The 25,117-nt window shown below is 32.8% G+C and overlaps 1 protein-coding gene across 1 annotated transcript in view; it reads right to left on the bottom strand.

The window, feature by feature from the left end:
* Window positions 1-23,422, bottom strand: part of LOC147070816 (putative 4-coumarate--CoA ligase 1) — a 35,838-nt gene extending 12,416 nt beyond the window's left edge. The window contains exon 1 of the mRNA XM_085948843.1: window positions 22,822-23,422. Within this exon, the coding sequence (XP_085804969.1) occupies window positions 22,822-23,133 (312 nt within the window). The 5' untranslated portion in view covers window positions 23,134-23,422. The remainder of the gene's footprint in view (window positions 1-22,821) is intronic.
* Between the last annotated feature and the right edge of the window lie 1,695 nt (window positions 23,423-25,117).

Genomic DNA, 25,117 nt, shown 5'->3' on the forward strand with positions numbered 1-25,117 from the left:
TATTATCCTTTATAGTTATTTTAAACATTTGATGACTGCAAAAAGTATTTTTGTTACATAAAATAGTATTCTTTTAAACCTCTCGCTCTAATGTTTTAGAATATAGTCATATTTCGGTACATAACTGTGCAGTGGTGTTAAATTTTTTTACATTTATTAATTTTTAAACGCATTTATGAAACCATTAGTATAATTTATTACGCGATAATTTTTGTAAAATATTCACGATAAAAAATTATATTGATAATCTCTGTGATCCCAAATTTGACAAGAATTAGGCATTTTATTATTCAAAAATCGGCAAGATTAACACATTTGAAGATGATTCTAAAGATACTTATTATAAGCTATGTCTTTGACCATTCAAGTGTGATAAACATCTTATGAATAATGATTGCTTTATAATAATTATTGACCTAAGAATAAGGTAGTGTTTTTTTGAAATACGCCATTTCTTTTGTCATTTCCTAGTGGTTAAGCTACAACATACGGCCGTAGCCATAAATTGACAAACTAAAATTAAAGTAGGGAGTAAAATTATGTTAACGCGCGTGTTTGAACATGTACCTAACCGACTTTATCCCTACTCCCTACTTCAATTATAGTTTGTCAATTTATGGCTACGGCCGTATGTTGTAGCTTAACCACTGGGGAATGACAAAAGAAATGGCGTATTTGAAATAAACACTACCTTATTCTTAGGTCAATAATTATTATAAAGCAATCATTATTCATAAGATGTTTATCAAACTTGAATGGTCAAAAACATAGCTTTTAATAATTATCTGTAGAATCATCTTGAAATGTGTTAATCTTGCCGATTTTTTGAATAATAAAATGCCTAATTCTTGTCAAATTTGGGATCACAGATATTATCAATATAATTTTTTATCGTGAATATTTTACAAAAATTATCTTGTAATAAATTATACTAATGGTTTTATAAATGCGTTTAAAAAATAATAAATGTAAAAAATCTTAACACCACTGCACAGTTATGTACCGAAATATGACTATATTCTAAAACATTAGAGCGAGAGGTTTAAAAGAATACTATTTTATGTAACAAAAATACTTTATGCAGTCATCAAATGTTTAAATTAACTATAAAGGATAATAAGGCTTCAAAATTATTTACATAGATTATCTACATCGTTTAAGGAGTGTCCAGTATCATGGTTTGAAAATACAATAAAAACTCAATTTTGACCTACGACGAGCACGTGGGCCGTTAACGAAAATTGTTAGTTTATTTTTCTCACGATAAATGAAACTTTCTGTACCCAACCCGTGCTGCCCCGGTCATCTGCCCCTTACAACACCACAAATTACGAAAGGAATGCTAATATCACAACGTTTCAGAGGACGTTTAGAGAAAATAAGATTTTTTTCGCCTGCGGCACTAAAAAATGCCCAAAACGTATAATAGAATACAATATCTACACGAAGACACAAAACAAGCATTATTAAATGATTTCACATAACATTTAAGTCAAAAAATGAGGGAGGCACATTAAGTCTGTTCAAGGGCGTCACTTGTCCTGGGATTTCTTTCCTTTTTACTTGCACAATCGAGGGTCGCCAAAAAGTCTCCATGAAAAGAGGTGCAGCTAAAAAAAATATTAGAACCCCTGGGCCCTGGGTTCGACGATGAATTTAATTTAGTCAAGTTCAAAACGAAAAAAAAAGAAAATAATTTACATCGATTTATTTTTGATATGCTAGTTGAAGCACAAACGAACATAATTATATGAAAGTCGAGAGATAACTTTTCAATTAAGGAATATACTATATAAGTCACAAGCGCAAACAAAACAAATGATCCAATAAAAGTATTAGACATACTATAGCATACGTTCTTGCCGAAATATTAAATAAATATACTTATTGAGTTTGCGATTGAAATGCACTTATATTCAGTTGCATAGTAATGTTAGTGGATGCATTTCGCAGTCGTACGTTTTATTCCCCGCTAAATAAAATGTCCTTGCATACCTACATACTTAAGTTTAAATGTATAATTATTGTCTATCACTCTGATGGTATCAAGGAACTCGCTGTTGGTATTTTTCCACCAAGGTTTCTTCTGTAAAAAATATCTAAATCTCTTAAGTCCTCCCAGCTTGTGAATTGTGTGATGAATTCAAAGTGAAAAATGTCAGATAATTTTGTGGAATTTTAGTACTTACCTACTTATATTTTTATAATGAACTCTTGAGTTACCACATGTTATGGGTTATGTTATGTTATGGTTTATAATAGTTTACTATCGATAGTGAACATTGGCCTTGGTTATCAAAGAATAATTAGTAATTACTATTAATTAATGACGAGCAATTAAAATACTACTCATCTATTATCGAGTATTATTAATTGTTCGGACATCAATAATATTATAAATCAATATATTATTATTTATTCTCGTTGAGATATACTATATTTTAGAGATAGAGAGAGAGTTATATTTTAGAGATAAGTTATTTTTATTTATGTTTCTATTAGTATTAGATTGACACGATTAATATTTGAAACAGGGTCAAGTATTAAATATTTTGCGATGATTAATAATTATTCTAATGAGTAATTACAAACTACAGTGATCTAACTACATAACCGAGGGAGAAGTGGTAAAAAGACATGTGAGTTTCTAGCAGTTACGTTTACTGCTAAAACAAGCTTTAGCAGTTGTACAGATACTGTGTGGTAACTAAGGCCATTCTCTCAAGATTACCTGTCTTACAATAAATTATTATTACTTGCAATGGCAACGTTGTGTGGCTGTATCTACTGTGGTATAGCTACAGTAGAATTAATAAGCACGAAGGTACTTGTTATCGTTACATGTACATTTATGTACATAGACACTTGTACGAATAAAAATTGAGTAAAATCATATGACGAATTCACAGATGACAGAACAGCATTCAAGCCGAATATAATTTTCATTGATCAACCCTTTTCCGAAGCGGGAATTTGTACGATTTTAAAAACAAGCATTCATTTGAGGTACGACTTTTGTTTGATGTCAGATTTCAGTGCGTGATCACGTAGGTGCCAATTTTTTATTATTGTTTTCAAATAAATGTCGTATCCAGGGCTCGAAACGGACCGGAACGCACCAGAGCGCCGTTCTGGTTCATAAAATCCACAAAATTATTGCTCCGTCTCGTGGAAATACCCGTCTAAGCTAGATATTTCATGTAATAAAATAATAACACACTTTTTTTATAAATCACATTTACAATTATTAATGTATAGTAAAATATAGTTGATATTTTCGTAAAATTATCGAGCGCTCCGGTTCGTAAAATTTTCCATTTCGAGCGCTGGTCGTATCTCAAACTGAAGTAAGTAAATGCCAAGTTTTTTTTAATTCGAACATATAACCACTTTTGCAAAGCGCTGGTCGGTTATAATTGCATTAGGATCGAACTATTTTCTGCCATTTGTTAAAAGGACTGATGGTGTTGGCCAATTTTCTGTCGTATAATATAAATAACCGGTCCGGAGCCGAAAATCCTCCCCCCCACTTGTGTGCACGTCTGGACGAAGACTGGAAGATGCGATTGACATCAATTAATACCAAAAATAGCCTACCGCACCTACTTAGTGGGTGGTGTCGTGCTTTGGTTGATTTGCAAACTGCAATATGGTAATATCTGGTTGTGTCTCTCTTAACATTTTATGGAATTCCATCCTTCTGCTTCTCTAATATGGTATAGCAGTTGCATCCTTTATATTGCCAATATATATGTGTAATATAACCTTTTCTTGATTGTAAGAGTTACAACTTTCAAATTTGATACATCCGTTCGTGTCCGGAAACTTGTACGTATGCAGTTCGCCGTATTACACTTCACCATGAAATGTTGTATCGGAAATATAAATATATGGCCGTATATTTAAAGACCGTCCAACCTCTTTTGGTCTTATAGTACTGACATAAAATTCATGTCGAAATAAAACAAGGTTCTTGTCGGTTTACACTTTACAGGAAGCTAGCAACAAACAAATTGTGAAAATAGCCGATATACTGGATTATTTGTTAGGTTACGTTAGGTTTTCATTCTTGAATTAATGAATTTTGCCAAAATCAGCTATGGAAATTGAATTCATTTTCATATTGAAATAATGATATAAATATTTAAAATAATTGGAGACCGTATAGTATACGTACGTCTCTTAACGATAAGAAAGCTCACGGCGAACTGTGCCACGGTGAAATGTTTTACGTACAATTTACATGTAACCGCATCCGTTTGCCTCCGAGGTACGGATGTTTATGTAATAGTTTTTTTTAAGTAAAACAATAATAAAAACAACTTTTTAAAAAATTTAAATTAATCAAAAATTTTACGTAATATTATTCAACCTATTCAAAGACAACATCATTTTTATGGTCAAGACTCAAGATAACGATAGATAAGCACCCACTTTAGAGGAAGCATTTTATTTAACGATAAAATTACTGTCATGATAAGAAAGGTGCAAAATATACACAGTGACGTTCCGTGGAGGTAGACAAGTCATGCGTTGCTTACGGGCGGTAAATTAAGGAACGAATACGTTCATTACAACTTTTAGAAGCTGTGATGATTTCCAATGAAGCGGACGACGCGGTCGCTTCGTTAGAATGTACCGACATCTTAGTTTAAAACATTCACAAGAGGCCTCACAACGTATCGCTTCAGACAACCACGTACACGTTCTACAGAATTGGCATTGAGAATTGAAAATATGATTTTTTAACATGTGGTCCATAATATCTGGTCTACTAGTTAATATAAAAAGGTCGTGTCAACGTTGTTTGTGTCAATAAATTTTCTCTATGACTCGATCCGACTCTTCATCAGGGCTGTCGAAGACATAAATCATAAATATTTATAATTTTAAATTTTTATTTATAATATATATTATTTAAGTTTTGTGCATCTAATGCCGGGTCCACACTGGCAACCTCGTTAGATTTTACGATAATTATGATGATTATCGTAAAATTTCTTAAGCAATTATGGTAAGTACCGAAAAATTTAATGAGGTTGCCAGCAACTTGTTGCCAGGGTGGAAATGGCTTAATATCCACTGTGGTTCACGTAGTGGCATGGACCTGGGGTTAACTAATTCAGGAAGTCAACACCCATGATAGAATTTTTTCCAGTTTTGGTTGCATTATATTCCAAAACTCTTCTGTAAAAATCGTTTCCGATTTTATAAATGGAAATTTCTCGGTGTACATAGTAAACAAACCTACGAATAAAAAAGACAAGACGGAACATACTGATTCATCGCAATAAAATCTGGCAATCAAATTCGCCATTTTGAAAAGCGACGATTTTGCGTAAACAAATATCACGTGGTCTGTACGTGTGCGGCAAACTTCGAATGTGTTTGTAATTTTGTGTATTTTATGTTTGTGTATCACGCATTGTCGGCCATATTTGCCGGCCTTTCTGATTGCCGTGATTTGTATACATCTTCCTTCCTGTCTTTTTTTATTCGTAGAAACAAACAGTATTTTTTATTAGTTATATGAAGTTGGCCTTGAATCTGTAATAAAATAATACACAATTAAAAGATTTTGAAATAGAAAAAAAAAAACACATTTCCAAGCTTTCAGCCGTGCTCACTCATGAATGTCATTCGTCATTTAGATAAGTATATACACATTTTGATGTTATCTTGCAAAGTGCGAATGTAATGTTTTCAAATAATTGATATGGATTAATTATACCATCGTATTATTTTCTCGAAATCATAAACATACTATAATAGTATTTGAGTATCAACCTATGTTCAATTTGAATTGGGTTATAATAATAATATACCCGTATATATATCAATAGTATGTTTGCTACAAAATCCACCCAAGTTATCATTACGTACTTGCACAGGTTTGATTAAAAACTATGATGAAATTAACATTTTAAAAATATTATATTACATAATATTATTTTGACAGCCCTGTTTTCTGATCGGCGTATATCTTGCAGGTGTTTATAAAATAATAATAATGTTCAGCGGCAGACAATATCAAAAATAATAATAATGTTTCTTGAAATAAAATCTCCGATGATTAGTGATTTTTGCGAAAAGGTCGATTTAAATTAACGTACTTACGACGCCGAGGTCCTTTTTATACTAAATTATATTTGAACGTCGAGCTCTTCAGCGGCCCCTTAAAGCGACTACTGTTTCAGAGTAGATTTCATAGAAATGCTCTCAATAGATGATTTTGTGCATATTATGTATTTTTTTTAAATATCTTTGTTGCATTAATATAATAAAATAGGTAGGTATGACCTAAAAATTTCGCATACAATTTGAGACTTAAAAAAATTAAGGGGGGCGGCATTCCCTAGGTCTGCCTAAGGGCGGCACTTTTCCTAGGGACGTCACTGTACCAGTACCAGTGTACCTACATTTATTATATTTTAAGAATACAATACTTTAATTAACTTTGTATTGGTGACATCAATATTTGACTATCAACATTTAAAAGTTTGGTAATATGGCAAAACTTTATTAGAACTTTTCACTGTTATAAATAAGAAATAACGAACACAAAAATAATGATGTTTGTAATTATTACCAAGGAACGTAAAATTAATCTGTTCTGTTGTTATTTTATTACATATTCTTTTTTTGTACCTACTATTTCAGTTAAAACACATTTGTGTTTGCTCTACTAAGTACCGGTTTCGTTCTTAAGACGTTTGCAATTGGTAGCAAAACGATTGAACAATGTGATATTTATACAATTTTGTTGACACATTCACATTATATTCTATATCTTATTAATTTATACAATCACAATTATTTGAATTATTCCAATACAAAGATGAATCGATCAAATAAAGAGTTTGTCTCGACAATTGTGGAGGAATATTAGAATGGTAACCAATCGATTAAATTAGTAAAATAAATGACCTTCGTTTAATTGGTTGATTAACTTCCTAGTTATCTTGGCTATATAGTATTATAATTATATTCTCTAAAAATATTCCAAGATTAATGCGTAGGTACCTACTTGGCAATAATTAATTAATCGCGCAGAGAGATAGATTCGCAAGGTTTTTAAAAACCGTATTTACTCACTGCGATATTGAAGAATATTAATAATAGTTTGTAATGCCTTAATGAGTAATCACTTTATCATTATTGCGTATTTAATAGGTTGCTTCATTCATAATCATTACTCAAGTCATTACAGTCATTAACTCATTACAAAACACTTTTTGTAACACGGTTAAGAACAAGGAATTTGAACTCTAGACTTTCGTATTGGGAATTTTGAATGCGGTCCGTAGGATTATAGCGTGGTTGTATTGGTAATAAGTTCATTATTTTCTTCTTCTATTGGCAGCCCTAAAAACAAGATGGCGGCTCGCATTCTGTTTAGTCATCGTATTGGTTTCGGATTCGGAAATTGACGAGGAAGTATCTTTCCACTAGTATTTGTAGCTAAATTGTACTTAGGTATATTCAAATTTCTACTTTAACACCTACGGGAATATGTGAGATGCATGACATGTCGAAGTGACGTCGTATTTAACTATGATCAGTGGCGCACCCAGGATTTAATATTGGGGGGGGGGGGCAAGGAGGAGAATGTAAATTAGTCCTATAGGCTCTTTTTCTTCTTCTCAGCCTAATTTCTCGTTTATCGGTCTTTTGTCTATTGCACTCGGTGTACCTACACCATGGTCCCCACATCCTGAAACGGGCCCTCAGGCTAGGATATTTGGCGGGCCCCCTACCTACCGCTAAGATTAAAGGCAGTGTGAAACACTACATTAACGTTTTTCAAATTGTGTTTTAGTTAAAATTAAGGGTACTTATACAGTGAATTATCGGCGATTTTTAATACATCTACTTTAATAATGGATCTGTCGAGTATCGACACGTAATATTACAAGAAAATATTGCACAATCATATAAGTAATTGAAAATGTTCATGGCCATTCGACACGCCGGGCCCCCCACAGTCCGGGCCCCCAGGCTAGAGCCCTGTCAGCCCTCCCCAGCCATGACCTACACCACTCCGGAATTCGGGTGGACACCGAGACTTTTTTGACAGTTCCATTAGGGATTGGGTTTCTAAAAAAACCTGACATTAGTATTTCGAAATTTTTGTGTTAGAAATTAAAATCTAAGATTTTTTTTAAAAAAGGTACTGGAGAATTATTACAAATCATTTTTTTGGCGTGTTTTAATTATATTTGTATAAGCCCAAAGGTATAGTTTATTGGCTTTCAATTTCAATATTTAAAATCATTCTGATAATTTTCATTTTTGGGGGGTGCCAGGGCCCCGTGCCCCCCCCCCCCTGGGTGCGCCACTGACTATGATAATAGGTATTTTGGTAAGTATTTACTTATTTTGAGAATATCTGCACATAGAAACATGAACTTAATTAAATAATTGGGTGAATCTGAAATTATAGTGGAATGTCATAGTAGAAATTTCTCTTTAAATAAACCTGCAATGCAAAGTCACTTGCAGCTAACTTTATCAGTAGGTAGACCAGATATCCTTTTTTGCTTCAATTTCATACATTTAGACGTCGTCTCTATATAATAAGGTTTTTTTTTATATCTTTGATTTTGAATATGTCTAAATAATTAGATTTTATACAATACAATCTATAATCGTTGTATTCACCCGCCCCGATTTTCCGTGAACGCACCCCTAGCTAGGAATCCACCGGCCGCTGACGTGACACATGGAAGTAAAATGCGGAATTAGGTTACGACTTTTTAGACAGCAGTATGCATAATGTTGATTTCCGTGAAAAGATTACAATGTGGACGTAAAATCTCTATGGCCACAGTGCGCTGTATTAAATTTATGAGGCCATGACCCAATTTAGGTACGTAATATTGGTATCACAATAAAGGGCATGTATTTTTACGTTATCGATGGTCTACGAACCGTACCTGGACAATTTACCACGCGCACACTAAATAATATTGGACGCGCAGCACGATTCATAATATTCAATTAAATTATTAATTAATCTAAATATTATTTTATTAACAAGAAGTATTATTAATTTTTTAAAAGGGAACACAACATGAATGGGAATGGCGTATCCTACCGGGTATGGTAAAATGAGATACGGGACTCGAGTGTGGAAAACAATGTTATTTTCAATAGTTGTTATGCCTGTCTCATAATATGCATTAAAGTTTGTCACGTAAAGGAAACTCGCATTAAATATTTGAGGACAGTCGGCGCGCAAACCGTGCTTCAAAACTTTGGTCCGTGACGACTGATTTTCACATTTACGTCTCATTAATCTGACCCACAGAACAGATAATAAATAGAATACCAATAGGCTATAGGTATACAGATACAGTACATTTTGAGGCAGGGTTTTGAATGGGTGAGTGTCCTACGAAAATGAACCACGCATTATAGACGTGCAATATTGTGCGTAATACACCAATATTAAATGAGCCTCAATGCATCAGCCAAGAGCAGTTGTCAGTATTCGACGTATGAAGTATTCTTGACACGTGTTTAAATTTATCCCGTTTACTCGAGATCGGTTGCCTGCTTCACCTCACCCGTTCCCATTATTTCTGAGTTCCCTTATCTGACCTGTGATATTTGTCAAGGTCCGGGATCACTACCAATCGAGGGACTCTTGCTGGACATTATTATGTAGGATAAAATTATTATGTATTTTATTAAATCCACTATAAAATCTAACGACGCTCTGTATACGAGACAGCACTATTACTGGTGGCGTTGCTTAGAAGTATGGGGTCGGATAATAATAGTTCAAATAGTTGAAAATTCATTATGGATTGTTCGTGATTTCTGTGGAACACAAAAATGGACATAGGGCCTTACAGTAATTAGATGCAAATCAATAATATTAAAAGGTCAACTCAACAGCCTAAAACAATAGTATGCAGACATTATAAATGAAAAACAGAAACGTAGATTTTTGAATAATAATTGAATCACTGCGTGCGATAAAATTGGTAAAAAGTCACGCATATAATAAAATATATCCACGCACTTTATTCATATCCAATATTACGATTTGTCAACCATTTACAAAATCAGTTAACTTTTGTATTTTTTGAATATTTGATTTTGGCGTTGATGGAACTGTATAATTTGTTTACTTTCTCTAATATTATCTCAGAGTTCAGAGCCAAAAAGCCTTGGGGATGCTTCTATCTACCAGAGGCACATAGCGGAAAAATACGAAAGTTGCAATTTGAGACATTTTTTTGATAAATTACAATTTCAACTGTATTAATTAATAAAAATATGTATCTGAAAACAATAAAAAAAATATTTTTTGTCAAAGATAAACTTACAACAATAATTGTAAAAAAATGTTATAAAATGTGAATTTGTTACAGGAGCGCATCTTATTATTACCTACATTATATTTTATGGTCATATTTATTATTAAAATTTAGTTTATTAAGTTTTAAATTTTTCTTTGTATAGATTTTTGTTTAATTCATAGTTTTAATATTTTTTATATTTATTTTAAGAAACATCGATTTTTATAAAAATATAAATGTATATAACTTGAAATCCTTTTTATTTATCAGATCAGATATATTATGACATAATAATTGAAAACTGTCATAGCATCTGCAATTTTCTGTAGTATTGGCATGTGTGTGCCTGATAACGTACTTAAAAATCAGTTGTTTGTTCTCCCAAGGTGCAGAACTACCTTGCAATAATAATTGGTGATGCCAATTGGTAGGGCAATAACTTTGTTCAACCAAATCGCCTCGGATGTTGATATATTCCACATACGCGAGGATGGGTATATATAGCTAGACCATTCGGTGTACTTTCATGTTAATTTATAATTGTTGTATTTACTCTTTATACCTACCTACTGTTTTTCTAATACTGCATCTATTTCTTTGTTTTTAAATGTAATGTTGTGGACGTCTTATATTTATAATGCGTAAAGTTTACTTTATGTAATGTTATGTGCCATTCAAATTTTTACCGTTAGTTAGTCAGCCTGTGGGTTCGACAGGCTGAAACATGTTGCATCATATTTATTGTTTCCTTCCTAGAAGTATTTCAGAATAACAAAATACTCGACAGCTGGACGTCTCACAAGAAGGACGCATTTGTGTACCTTGTAATTATGTGTACCTTGTAATATTCAACATTATATTAGTTTACCAGAAATAATAATTGTATGTGATTTTGTGTTATAAATCGGGAATAAAAGAAACGTTAAATATAATTAATAATATCTTTTAATTAAAACCAACCCATAACATAAAATTGGTGTCAGGAAGTGTGGATAAAGCTAAATAACGTGAAAAAATAACGGTGAATTCAAATTCTTTAAAAATAGCAAGAATCCTAAAAATAAAACACATAATAATATTACGTATAAACTAATTGTTTTTTTAAAGTACATCGTTGTGAAAAACGAACGGAAATTAAAAATCTAATTAATAATATAAAGTTGTATATTCTCCTAAATCTTCAAAATCATTAAATCAAGAATCTTCTATATCTTCAAATCTACAAGAGAAGTCCAACAAACTCCTGTCTCCAAGAGTCTTCAAATATCTTCAAATTCCTGAATTCGACGAATAATCTCCAATTCTTCAAACTCCAATCTCGAATTCGTCAAACTCAAAGCTCCAATTCTACGAGCTCCAACTTCAAATCTTCAAGCTCCAGCTTCATATTCTCAAGCTACAGCTTCATAATCTTCAAGCTACAGCTTCATATTCTTCAAGCGTCCATCAGATCTTCAAGTCTCCAAATCTTCAAATCTCCAATATCATCAAGACATAATCTCCGAGTGTCAAGTGCTTAGTGTATATAACAGTGACAGTGTAAAGTGTAGGTATTTATTCTCCACAACAGAACGGTAAATTAATTATTCTTCATTTATATGAAAATTATCAATCACTATAATAATACAATGTCGTCACTAAGCTTAGATACCCTGATGAAATTTATTTCAACCTTCGATGGAGAAAGGAAAAATCTATACCCATTTCTTAATGACTGTGATACGGCTATTGAAATATGTCCGAATGAATTAAAACCCGTCCTGTTAAAATACATGATTCACTGCGTAGTAGGCAACGCCAAATATACAATTTCGAATTATAAATTTGAATCTTATGACAATTTCAAATCTTTTCTAAATACTACTTACGGTGAAAATAAACATACGTCTCAATTAGAATTAGAACTCAGAAATTGCAAACAGGATTATAAAGAACCTATTATCAAATTTATTCAGCGTGTAGAGAATTGCAGAAATAACCTCATCAATGCAATCAGACTTATACATAAAAATGACGACGAGTTAAAAGGTCGGATTAAACAAATCGAGGATAGTGCTCTAAATACCTTCATGCTAGGAATCCATCCTCAAACGTCTATGGTAGTTCGATTGTCTAAGCCAACAACATTAACAGAAGCAGCAAACGTGGCTATAGACGAGGATAAGATTTTAAATGATTTCAAAGGTATGCACATAAACTATAAAAATAATAATCATAATCAGTCACATCATTTCAATTACAACAATCAAAATATAAATCAGTTCAAAACTTCAGTAAATAAAGTGTGCAGGTATTGCAAAAAATCAGGACACTTAATCGAAGAGTGCAGAAAACGACAGTACAATAATCGTTTTAAAAATAATTTGAATCCTTCTCAGCTTCAAACTAATCAAACAAATCCAAATGTTTCTTTCGATCAATCTCCGCAAAATTCACAAAATTCGCAAAATTATCCAAACACTTTAAACTTCCAGCACTCCAGGAGACCTGCCTCCTCCCGGAACGTGCAAAGCATTCAGGCAGAATATTTTCATTAGAACCAAGTACAGCGTATGTTGAATTTCCATATACAGAAAAAAAAAATCTAAAATTATTGATTGATACTGGCGCCGACATCTCATTAGTAAAAATAAGTTCCCTAGATGGAAACGAACTTGTTAATGAAACTGAACTCGTCACGCTCAAAGGTATCGATAACTCTCCGAATCCAGTAAAAACTATCGGAACAGTTAATTTAACATTTCCTTTAAAATATATGCAAATTCGTCATACTATTCACATTATTCCAAACCATGTCACTAATGTTCCTTTAGACGGATTACTAGGTCATGACTTTTTCGTCAATAATAATGCGAAAATTGACTATGAAACTAATACATTACATATACACGATGAAATTATTCCTATATTCAATAAAATCAATAATCCTATGTATACCTTAAAGCCCAGATCTAAAACCCTTATAGAATTAGTTATTCAAAATCCTGAAATTAATGAAGGTGTAATACCAAATATCCAAATACTTCCAGACGTATACTTATCACGTACTCTTGCAAAGGTACTTCCAGGAAATAAAGTATATGCCACAATCGTCAACAACAGTATTAAGTCGGTCAATATCTTATCAAATAAAATAACTCTGGAACCATTTAATAAACACGAAAGTTTCGTTGATTTTACAAACTCTAATACTAACGCTTTTTCTCAAATCGGAAATCAAAATACTGTTCTTGTAAATAACCCATCTACCAATAATCCTTCATATTCATACAATGACTTTCTCGAGAAACAAAATGAACGTTTCAATGTCAACTTAAATGAAATCGACGAATCCCTTCTAAATCAAAAACAATCAATTGCGCACTGTATTTCAAATGATAAATCAATGTCCAAAGGGATAGCTTTAGAAATAAGTACAATCATTACCAATCATGATGAATTAGTTAGTACACATTCGAGAATAGGAGATGTACTCGAATCAAAATTTCGTAAAAATAATATTTACCACTTAATCACAAAACAAAATTTTTGGGAAAAACCAAACTATAATTCCGTTTTTCTGGCATTATCAAATTTAAAAAATATTCTTAAAAATAACAAAGAACCAAATATTTCATTTCCACGACTCGGTTGTGGTTTGGATAACCTCAATTGGGAAAAAATTAAAAAGATTATTCAATATGTTTTCAATAACTCAAATATAAATATCACTATTTGTCATAATACAATAATTAACCCTAATCACAATGAAATTCCACAAATACTTAAGGAATACCATGATTCTCCTTTAAGCGGACATTCAGGATATCACAGGACCTTGAACCGTATACGACTTAAATATCGATGGACTAATATGCAAAAGGATATTAAAATGTATATTAAACAATGTGAATCATGCCAAAAAAATAAAATATCCCGAAAAAACTTAAAACAACCCATAGAAATTACTACCACCAGTCTAAAACCATTTGAACGTATTGCTTTAGATATAGTAGGTCCTCTACCTTTAACCGAAAGTGGAAACAAATATATATTAACCCTCCAAGACGATTTAACAAAATACTCTCAATGTTACCCAATCCCGAATCATGAAGCAGTAACCATTGCAAGGGAACTAACTTCAAAATTTATTTGTCAATATGGAATCCCAGATAAAATACTTACCGATCAAGGAAAGGATTTTACTTCAAATATTCTCAAGGAAGTAGCCAAACTTTTTAAAATCGAACAGATACAAACTAGCGCATATACGCCTACCAGTAATGGATCCCTAGAACGAAGTCACGCTACTTTAGCTGATTATCTAAAACATTATATCTCTCCGAATCAAACCGATTGGGATGAATGGCTTCCATTCTCCATGTTTAGTTATAACACTACTCCGCATACCGCCACAAAATTTACACCATTCGAATTAGTTTTTGGAAATCCACCAAGTTTGCCGACAGCTCTAAAAACATCTGAATTCAAGTACACATACGATTCATTTATCGATAATCTTAAACTTAAATTAACGAAATCACATGAAATAGCTAGAAACAATTTGATAAAAGGAAAAGAAAAAACTCAGATAAGGTATAACAAGGACAAAACATTAAGAACATTTGAAATCGGTGATAAAATATATTTAACCAATAACGCCTCTAAAATAAATAAATCAAAAAAATTATCTCCTAATTTCCAAGGACCTTACGAAATTGTCAAGGTTAACAGTCCGTTAAATGTTACAATTAAGGTTCAGAATAAGTTAGTTAAGGTTCACACAAATAGAATTAAGCAAGCTAATTTAGATCCCTCACAATAAATAATCTCATTCAAAGGATTATGTTATTATTTACTTTATTATAATATGTACTAATATTAAGAATTTTATTGTTTTTCTAAATGTAAAAAAAAAAAAAAAAAAAAAAAATATATATACCTGTATGTAATATGACTTCAATTGTTCTAAATCTATTTATCACACATCACAATCTATTGTTCACAACAAAATCTATTTTCGAAAACCAATGTATTAATATGATTATAATTTCTTTTAACCAAACTCATGGTAAAAATTGTGTACCATAAGTTTATTCTTTTGAAGGGAGGTGTTATGTGCCATTCAAATTTTTACCGTTAGTTAGTCAGCCTGTGGGTTCGACAGGCTGAAACATGTTGCATCATATTTATTGTTTCCTTCCTAGAAGTATTTCAGAATAACAAAATACTCGACAGCTGGACGTCTCACAAGAAGGACGCATTTGTGTACCTTGTAATTATGTGTACCTTGTAATATTCAACATTATATTAGTTTACCAGAAATAATAATTGTATGTGATTTTGTGTTATAAATCGGGAATAAAAGAAACGTTAAATATAATTAATAATATCTTTTAATTAAAACCAACCCATAACAGTAAAAATAAATTTGATTTTGAATTTGAATTTAAAATCGTATTATGTTCCGTGTATTCTATTACTGTTATAATTGAAAGCCAAACAGCAAAGCCACGCAGTGGTGATATTAATGAATTGATCAAAGTTCGTTGAGACATAAAAAGTTAATTATTTTGTACCACTCAAATTGATTTCAGTGTCGTGTACGTATGCGGATTTAGAATTTAAACTTTTGGGTGAAAGACGTTTAGTAAAATATACAATAACAGTATTATATCATTGCGATGTAGGTAGGTATGTTAAAATATTGGAAAGAATCCTAACCCAATCTAACCAAACTACTTTCTAATTTTCTAATATATTTATAGACTCAGAGTTTCGTCTAAATATTAGCGCCTATAGGTATAGAGATTATAATCAAATAATAATAAACCGTCATACGGGGGGGGGGAGGATAATATTGGCAACCTCTACATCAGGGTTTCCCAAACTTTTTCTGCAATGGAACACTTCGAAAACCCGGAAATTTTAACGGAACACATAGTTTATTTTTTAGGTTATTTATTAGCGTGGCTAACCGTTCTGTCAATTTTGGCAACTGTCGTTAAACTGACAAGAGTTGTCAGCCGGTCAGGTAAAAACAATATACCCCATCTTTTTCATGCGCATGGTTTGAGAAAAGATGGTCTTCCGCCTGTATCTAGATCATGGACCCACATCCCAAAGCGGGCCCTAGGCTAGGATCTTTGGCGGGCCCCCTACTTATCGCTCAGGTTAAAGGCAATGTGACGATCTACAATTGTACATTCCAAATGGTGTTCAACGTAAAATTAAGGGCATTTTTAGCGATTTTTTGTATTTTTAATACACCTACTTTTATCGACATAATTGCACAATTATGGACATGTCAAATATCGACAATAATCAAAAATTGTATGGCAAAATCACATATTATTAAATGTTAGTACACTTGAAGTGAAACTGCGCCGCAGGCGACATTTGTGATGAGTGTTTATCTCACTTGGCAGATTGATCTCTCACGCCGGGCACCCCGTAAGCCCAGGCCCCCAGGCTAGAGGCCTGTCAGCCCCCACCCTCTTGTCAGAGCCTAGATGACCTAGATATTTGAGGTCATAAACATCGGTAGAGATTGCTCATCACTTGCCTTTTAATATGAAGAAGATTCATTAATTATTTTAGTTTTACTTATACTTAGTAGAAGATTTTTAAATATGTTGCAGTGTATAAAACCTTTCCAAATGGTCGCGGAACACCTATTCAGGTTCGGCGGAACACTGGTGTTCCGCGGAACATAGTTTGGGAAACCCTGCTCTACATCATGCATGTTCATGCAAGTGGGAGCATTAACAATGTATATATTTATTGCTTCAACTGTCAAATTAATTAATTAATAATTAATAGAGTTCTCTAAAAACTTCGAATGGAAATGGGCTGGACACATAGCTCAAAGAAGGGACAATCGTTGGACAAATCTAGTCATGCAGTGGTACCAAAGAGGTTCAAAACGTCCGCAAGATAGACCTAGAGGCCGCTGGGTCGATGAAATGATTAAGTTCGTGGTAACGCAACGCACAGGACTGAGAGAAGTGGAATCAGCTTATAGAGGCTTTCATCCAGCAGTGGATATATTGAGGCTGATGCTGATGATATATATTGCTTTAAATCGTCGCTATAGGATTTGTTTCCCGAATAGACCAAATGTCAATTTTTCAGGAGACGAAAAACAAATTTCATTGTCGTATTATGAAATATCAGTAGATGTATCAATCATTTTTTCTACACTGTATGATTGCAACATTATCTAAGAATAGATTCCAAGAATAATATACTGGTATAAATCAGTAAATGCACAGAAAATGCGTTTTATTTACAAGTACTCGTTGTGGATATTCGGGAAATTTTAGCGCTCTCTCAGAATAATGGATATTCGGGACAAAACAGGGACGTTCGGGACTTAAGACGGTAGCGTATTGCTGCACGGCCCACGGATTACTGAGTGGTCAAAAAGTACGCACCTCAAATGTTATATTTATTTACACGATAATTGTTAATGATTACTTTTACTATTTAAATAACTAATGATCATAATAACCCAAGTTCGTAGGTAATAATAACATGCGGCATTCGCTTTTTTCGGTTTTTTTCGTAATAAGTAATAAAATAGTTTTTAATAATCTTTTTTTTTTATTCAACGAATAATTCACAAGATTTAAGAATGTACCATTCTAATTATTGAACATACATAATTTTTAAAATCACTTCTGAGAAAATATATTATAACCAATAGAAAAAATCTTTTTGAAAAAAGTAAGACACCCGGCAGGAATCGTCCCTGCATCTCCTGGGTTTACGACCCAGTCCACAAATTATCCACTATGCTACGAGGTGACATACTTATGACGACAAACTTTAACTATTGGCCTTTTAATACCTGCTCATCAGTATTCTTCAAAATCAAGCGACTATCAGCGATCGGTTTTGGTTTATTAAATAAAAGTAGGTATCTACTACTTCAATTACTAACCGACGTCACGGATTTCTCCAATATTTTATGATGGTACTTACTCGTACTTGCTAACAATTTTATATTAATACTTTTTCCAAAAAAAATAAAAAAAACTATGTATATTATTATATCTATATATTTCTATAATTAACAATTAAACTTATTACAAACCACCAAATAAATATTATATATTTACTATTGGAATGACAATACAAAATATTAGCATCTATAAATTAATTACCATTGGCTGCTAATATTAGGTAGGTACCAATATCCTAAGTATATAATATTTACCAAATAAATAGTTACTAACATACCTACATATTAAATTAAATTAACTATCAGCGCATTCAAAAATAAATAATAGCATCGCCTTTATTTTCATAGAAATACCTAGATTAAAAGTAAAATAAAGACAAACAATGTTTAATTAATAATAATTTGAAATAATAATTATTTTTTACGTCATAGTAGTTGCCGGGTCACACTGTAGAATTCATATAACCGTTGGGATTTTGTGTCATTTATCAAAACAAAATGCAGTTATTTAGGTTAAAATACTCACTTCCATAACTTTACTATAAGTTCAGGGCGAACTGGTGATGTATCAGCTATAAATGATCTCTTCAAATTTGATGAATTCACTATTAAAACAATAGTAACTTTAAAAACAATATCAATAAGACGAAATTTGAAAGAGCATTCCGGACGGCCGAAAAATATGAAAGTGGGCGTGATTGTTTTAGAGCTGGACAGCGTGAATGTGGGAGCAAGATGCACGGCGTCAGCGCGGTTTGATTGGCTAAAAGTCATATTCGGGAAATAAAAACTCAGCCAGAGATTTATTTCGACCGAAATTAACTTGGATATTCAGGTACGAATAGTTGGACATTCGGGAGAACAACACGGAGTAATTGTAACTTAACATGGCGTGTTCGGGTTTTTCAAAAAAATATCTCTGTTCCTAGATAAAAATATATTGTTTTTATAAATGATTTCGGTAGAGTTCGATAAAAGAAATTGAACTGTATTAAAATGTCGATTTCGACAAAAATGGATATTCGGGAAACAAATCCTATAGCGACGAAATGTCAAATTAAACGTGAGGAAACCCGCGTGACCTCGTCGTATCACTTGATTCGGATTACATCACTCACGACTGGCCGCAGGAGTGAGAAAAAGAGAAGACCGCGCAGTAGGCTCTTTGCACAGTAGGATAATGAAGTAGGATGATGTTGTTTAATTTGTAACGCCTTAGTATCATCAGTGTTTTCAAGTTGAAGAATGACAATTGAAGAATGCGAAATAGAAGATGTAGATTCAGGGCTCGAAATGGACCGGAACGCACCAGAGCGCCGTTCCTGTTCGTGAAATCGGTAAAATTATCGCTCCGTCTCGTGGAATAAATAATTTGACCGTCTGAGCTGGATAGGCCATATAGTAGAAAATCTAACACACTTATTTTTATGAAAAAAAACACATAAACTTTAATAACTTTACTATATAAAAATCTTCAGAAAACTGTCGAGCGCTCCGGTTCGTAAATTTTTCCATTTCGAGCGCTGTGTAGATTACATAATACTATATAGTACCTATTACGAGTACCATTATCATTCGTGGAGCAATATTTAAGCTAATGGTTCCAGTAAACCACACTGCCTCCCACCACACTCTTTAATCGGACGTATCACGTTTATTTGTGAAACATCAGTATTATTAATTATGATTGGGAATGTCTCAGGAGCAGTTACCCAGAACGGAGGTCGCCATACACTCGAGCGTGTTTTAATTTAATTTATGGGAGAGAGGACCATGGCTTCGCTGCCTTGACGAACGCTTGGTGTGATTAACTGAGAAGACCGGGCTGTAGTGTCAGAGAAAAAAAATGAAGAATCTTGGTCCGAGATTGAACGTGAATACTGTCTCAGATCTATGTCTGTTCGCGAAATACGTTGCATTGTGTTATAAGTAGCATCAAATAAATATATTATATACCTATCTAACATTTTTTTTCTCGAGAGCTGTTGCCAATTTATGTAGTACGTTCAATAAGAAGTAATGTATTATGAGCAGACCAAAGTCTAACCACTGATGTAATTCTAACAAAAAAAGAACAAGCTATCTAATTAAATGTATATCAATGGTGCTTAGAATCTAAGCATTTGTGGGGATTAGGTAAAAAATTCGTTCTTTTTGTAAATCAAAATAATGCACCAAACCCATCCGGTTTTAATCCGGCGTATTACGGAACTACGTTTGGATGTAAAGCGTCAGTATTTTTTAAGAATGGGAACGTCTCAGGACCATCCAAGTCGCCATGCACTTAGTGTAGGTACTTTGATTGAATGCAGACAAAACAAACCAATTCGGTTTTAATCGAACCTATCACGAGGCCCTACGTTTGTGTGAAGCATCAGCAGCAATGCCTGGGAATGCATCAGGAGGTATGCCCAAGTTTAGTATTAGCCACACACTTTGATCGCTTTGACTGCGTTTACAGAGACTTTCTAGACTAAAAAAATCTCAATGGAAAGAGGAGTAGCATTTAATTCAGCAGGTGATGCGGGGACGGTAGGGGGGGGGGGGGGCAAGTTGTTTCATACTCAAAATGTTGATTTATAGGGCAAGAAAACAAATGTCTCCGTTTTGAACGAAATAAATATGAAAGACCGGTTCTCTAAAATGTGTCTCCAAGAGGTTTGCAGTTTTGAGCCCTCATAATCAGATGGGAAAACAATAACTTGGACAAAGACGGACGATCGGTAAAGGATGCTTCGTGTATATCAATATATTTATCGATGTGGACGATGGAATGGAAGGCCATCTATAGTCAGGCCGCGGCACGAAATTTAGATCGTAGTGCTGGTTATTACTTATACTTCGAATGCAATAAGTAAACTGTTAGTGGGGAATGATCATTATTTCATATTGAAATATGCAATCAAAGATTTTCATTTACTGCGAACAGGTTACCGCACTACATTCGAAGCATTTTAAAGTACTACGATCGGAGCTCGCCATCTCGTGCTACAGCCTGACTATATATAGATATTTACTAGGTGCATTGACAGTTAAAAATGTATGGCTTTTATTTTATTTTTTATCGTTGGGGACCTCAAATTAAGTCAATGACACAACGAAAACACAATTTTTTGTACTAAAACCACATTTTAATTAAATAATTGTACCGTATATTTGAAAAATATTCATGTACTTACTACATATTTAAATTATGGTTGACCTTTTACAAAAATCTTTAATACAAAATTTAGCAACTTAACTAAAATATTAAGTATAATGGTATTTGTTTTTACTAATAATTAGCGGTTTGGTAGATACAATTATTATGTCACTAGGAAAATTACTGTCGCTCTGAAAGGGATTGCTCACGTTGGTTCGTGTATTTTCATACCTATTATCTACTTTGCCATGCTAATTTTTAATATTTAACGTAATATTGTTCAACTCATTCAAACATACATATTTTAGGGTGGATGTAAGCTGTTACGATCTGACATAAATAATTCACACTACACTTTTGTCAGTCAAACGTAATATTATTTGTTTACATTGAACTAAGACTACAATATTGTGTGTTTGTTAGTTTTTATAATTAAATTAAACCCTGCCTAATCCTAGTCATAGTATATAATAGTCAAAAAATATTCGTTTGTCTACAAAATATCTAAAATGATGCCATTAAACCATACATAATTTTAGATATTTTATAGATAGAAGAATATTTTTTATCGATTACGGTTTGGCTAGGTAGGACTCAATGAATTTAAAAAACAAACCATCACCATCTGTAATATTATGTACCTATAATTAATTCAACGAAAACAAATATAAGTATGACTGACAAAATGTGTGCATTGTTTTTGTCGAATCGCCCATAGCATACCTAAACTAATATGGTTTGGTTTAGACAGGGATTAATTGATTTTTAAAAACAAACCAGCACCATCTGCAAATTGTATTCTTAGTTCAATGAAAACAAATATGTATTTTACCTACTGACAAAGCTTAGTGTGCACTATTTATGTCGAATCTTGTGAACAAATCTGTCAATTTCGAAGCATGCATAAAGTGGTATTCTCATTCATTAATTTACTACTTATTATAATTATATTAAGCAATCTTTAACGGGGAAATGTTTTAATAACATTAAAACTTTGAAATACACAATACTTATCCAATAACGTGTAGAAAAGGCACACACTGCCAGCGATGCCGGCGGGAAATAAAAAGTAACCGCGAAACATACATAATCTGAAAAGTTACAATATTCGCATCCCTTCCTTTATTCGCTACCCCTAGAATGCGTGACCCGGGACCCCCAAGCGGCGCATGCCCTGCGTATCCCCCACTGGACGTCACTGTATAAACGGGGTTTATTTATATTCATGTTAAACACATTATATTTTGTAGACATTTAATTATCTAAAACGGATAGCACAACTGGTTTAATTTTGATTTCAGGTAATCAAGGTTTAACGAGGTAATCGGATGAAGTATTAGTTTAACCGCGTTGCATATTCTTTCAGTTAAGATTCAGTGTAATAATTGGTTTAATATAACTGTAGGAATTATCTAGGAACTTACTATGGCTGGAAGGTCGACGAATTCCTCGATATCTTGCAAAACGTATTCCGTTAGTGGTTTGTCGGGGATATTCACATCACCGAAGGGGGAATACAGAACGTTTCCTTCCCTTACTTGTCCCGCGAGATTAGAAGCACGTGCGAAAGTATTGATTTTATGAACACTGTTTTCTTTCCTCACTACTAAAAAATTGTTTTCTTTTGAATTATTGTTTGCACTGACACACAGCGAGCTGATTTTTTTACCTTTGGCGCCTTTTGTGAGAGCTCTTACGAAATTCACGTTTGCGTGCAAAATGCTGAGCTTGGACATGGCGAATTATTTCTTTAGATATTGTTTGTAAATAAAATAAGATTGGAGCTTGTTTTTAACCGGTCTCACGTAATTTCTCCACAGAATGTAGCGGCCAACTGACAGATCTCAACGCGTGTCGGTTTGTGTTCAAATTGTTTCACGAGTTGATACAAAAAGGTCTGGCGACCGTTCTTTCCGTCGTATCAGTTAATTTGTAAGAACAAAGTTCAACGCGTATTTGGAGTAAACATAATGAGAAAATTAACAACGAGAATTTCGGCCATGTTGATGTTATCACACTTATCACAACAATTTTTATACACTCATGTCATCTAATTTTTAGTGGCTTTTAGATACACGTCGATTGCATTTGTTTTGATAACAACCGTCATAACAAAAATTCCACGTACCTACACTATGCGAATATTTTTGCTTGTACTTGTATAAAAAATGTTTTTCCAAAAGTATAATTTTGAATTATTCAATTATTGAATTAAATAAAATCACGTTTTATTTTTATTCGCGTAATAAATATGTAACTATTTTACACACCATCTTTAAAAAAATGATGATTAAGTACATAATACAAACTCGTCATTATACCATTTTATAATATTTAATATTAAAAAAACAATGTTAAACGTGATGATGAAATGAAAACTAGTAGGTACCTACAATTATTTTAACTTGATTATTTATCGAGGTTTAAAGTAGCCATACTTATTCTAATATTTCAACAGAACCTACTCTCAAAATTTGTATTATTGTTGTCACATTCTTTATTTGCCACCCTAAGCTCTGCATGCCCTACTTACCCCCACGGACGTCACTGAATTAAAAAACCTCAAAAACTACACACTCCATAGACCTACATCTGCAAAGTCTATATTATTTTATTGTTTGTAATTCAGTGGGGTTGTATTTTTTCGATGCGCTAATGGAGACGTTCCTACAAACAAGAATAATTGTACTTTGCTCATCATCGGTTTGGTAAGATAAAAAAAATCAATTTGAGATTCAAATAGGATAAGTACCTACATTAGGAATCAAGAAATGTTATGCGTCAATGCGCAATTGCAGTGTTGTGTGTCTAAGCCTAAGCCCTCAGGTATCTAGCGACAGAAGACGAAGCAGACAGTTTAATTGACTGATAGTTTACGTTTGATCAATACGTACCTATTCAAAACAATTTAAAAGACAAATATATTTTTTTTTATAAATTCATACACTTCTATAAATGTACATTTGTTGAATGATTTCATTAGCTACTTTGCATAATATTATAATATAGATTATTTACTTGGTAAAACTTAAATTTACGTTTTATATATTATTAGGTATTTGAGGTTTTAGGGATTAAACGAGTCAAGTGGCAAATTCACTACCTACACCACATAATAATTCAAACATGTAACAGACAACAGCGTTGAATGGAAATATTATAAGCGTTTTAATCTCAGTACATCCTATAGGTAGTCTAAAAATTTTATTATTTTCATAGCAACCATAATAATCTCCTATATATTATTATCCTAAGAGATTTTGGAAAATACGTCAACTTTTTTATTTAAATACCACTTTGTTGATTATTAAAGGAATTCACTTCAATTTTTGGAGTCCCGAATCTACTTCCATTTGAATCGAGCACAATCTGATAAAACTCGACACAATCACAGATACTTTCGTTTTTAAATCGCGTTTTACATCCGTCACCATACATTTTCGCATCTTGCTGTCCGTGTACCTCAAATTGATTATAATGTCGTTTAATACTTTCTATATAATCAATATTGCAAAATATCTAAATAAATATTCCACAAAATTATTCAAATCTGTAAGTAGCACATTGGCGTATTCTTGAGTTTTAACACATAATAAATACATATTTCCTCACTAATTATTACGAAAATATAATCTAAAACTACTTCACTGCCACTTATCTGTCAAACTGAAATATATGATTGATTTTCAATTGTTTTCGCCTATAACAAGTTCATTTGAC

Source organism: Rhyacophila brunnea, unplaced genomic scaffold (assembly GCF_057557595.1).
Source record: "Rhyacophila brunnea isolate RB1 unplaced genomic scaffold, BYU_Rbru_1.0 scaffold_21, whole genome shotgun sequence".
Classification (NCBI taxonomy): Eukaryota; Metazoa; Arthropoda; class Insecta; order Trichoptera; family Rhyacophilidae; genus Rhyacophila; species Rhyacophila brunnea.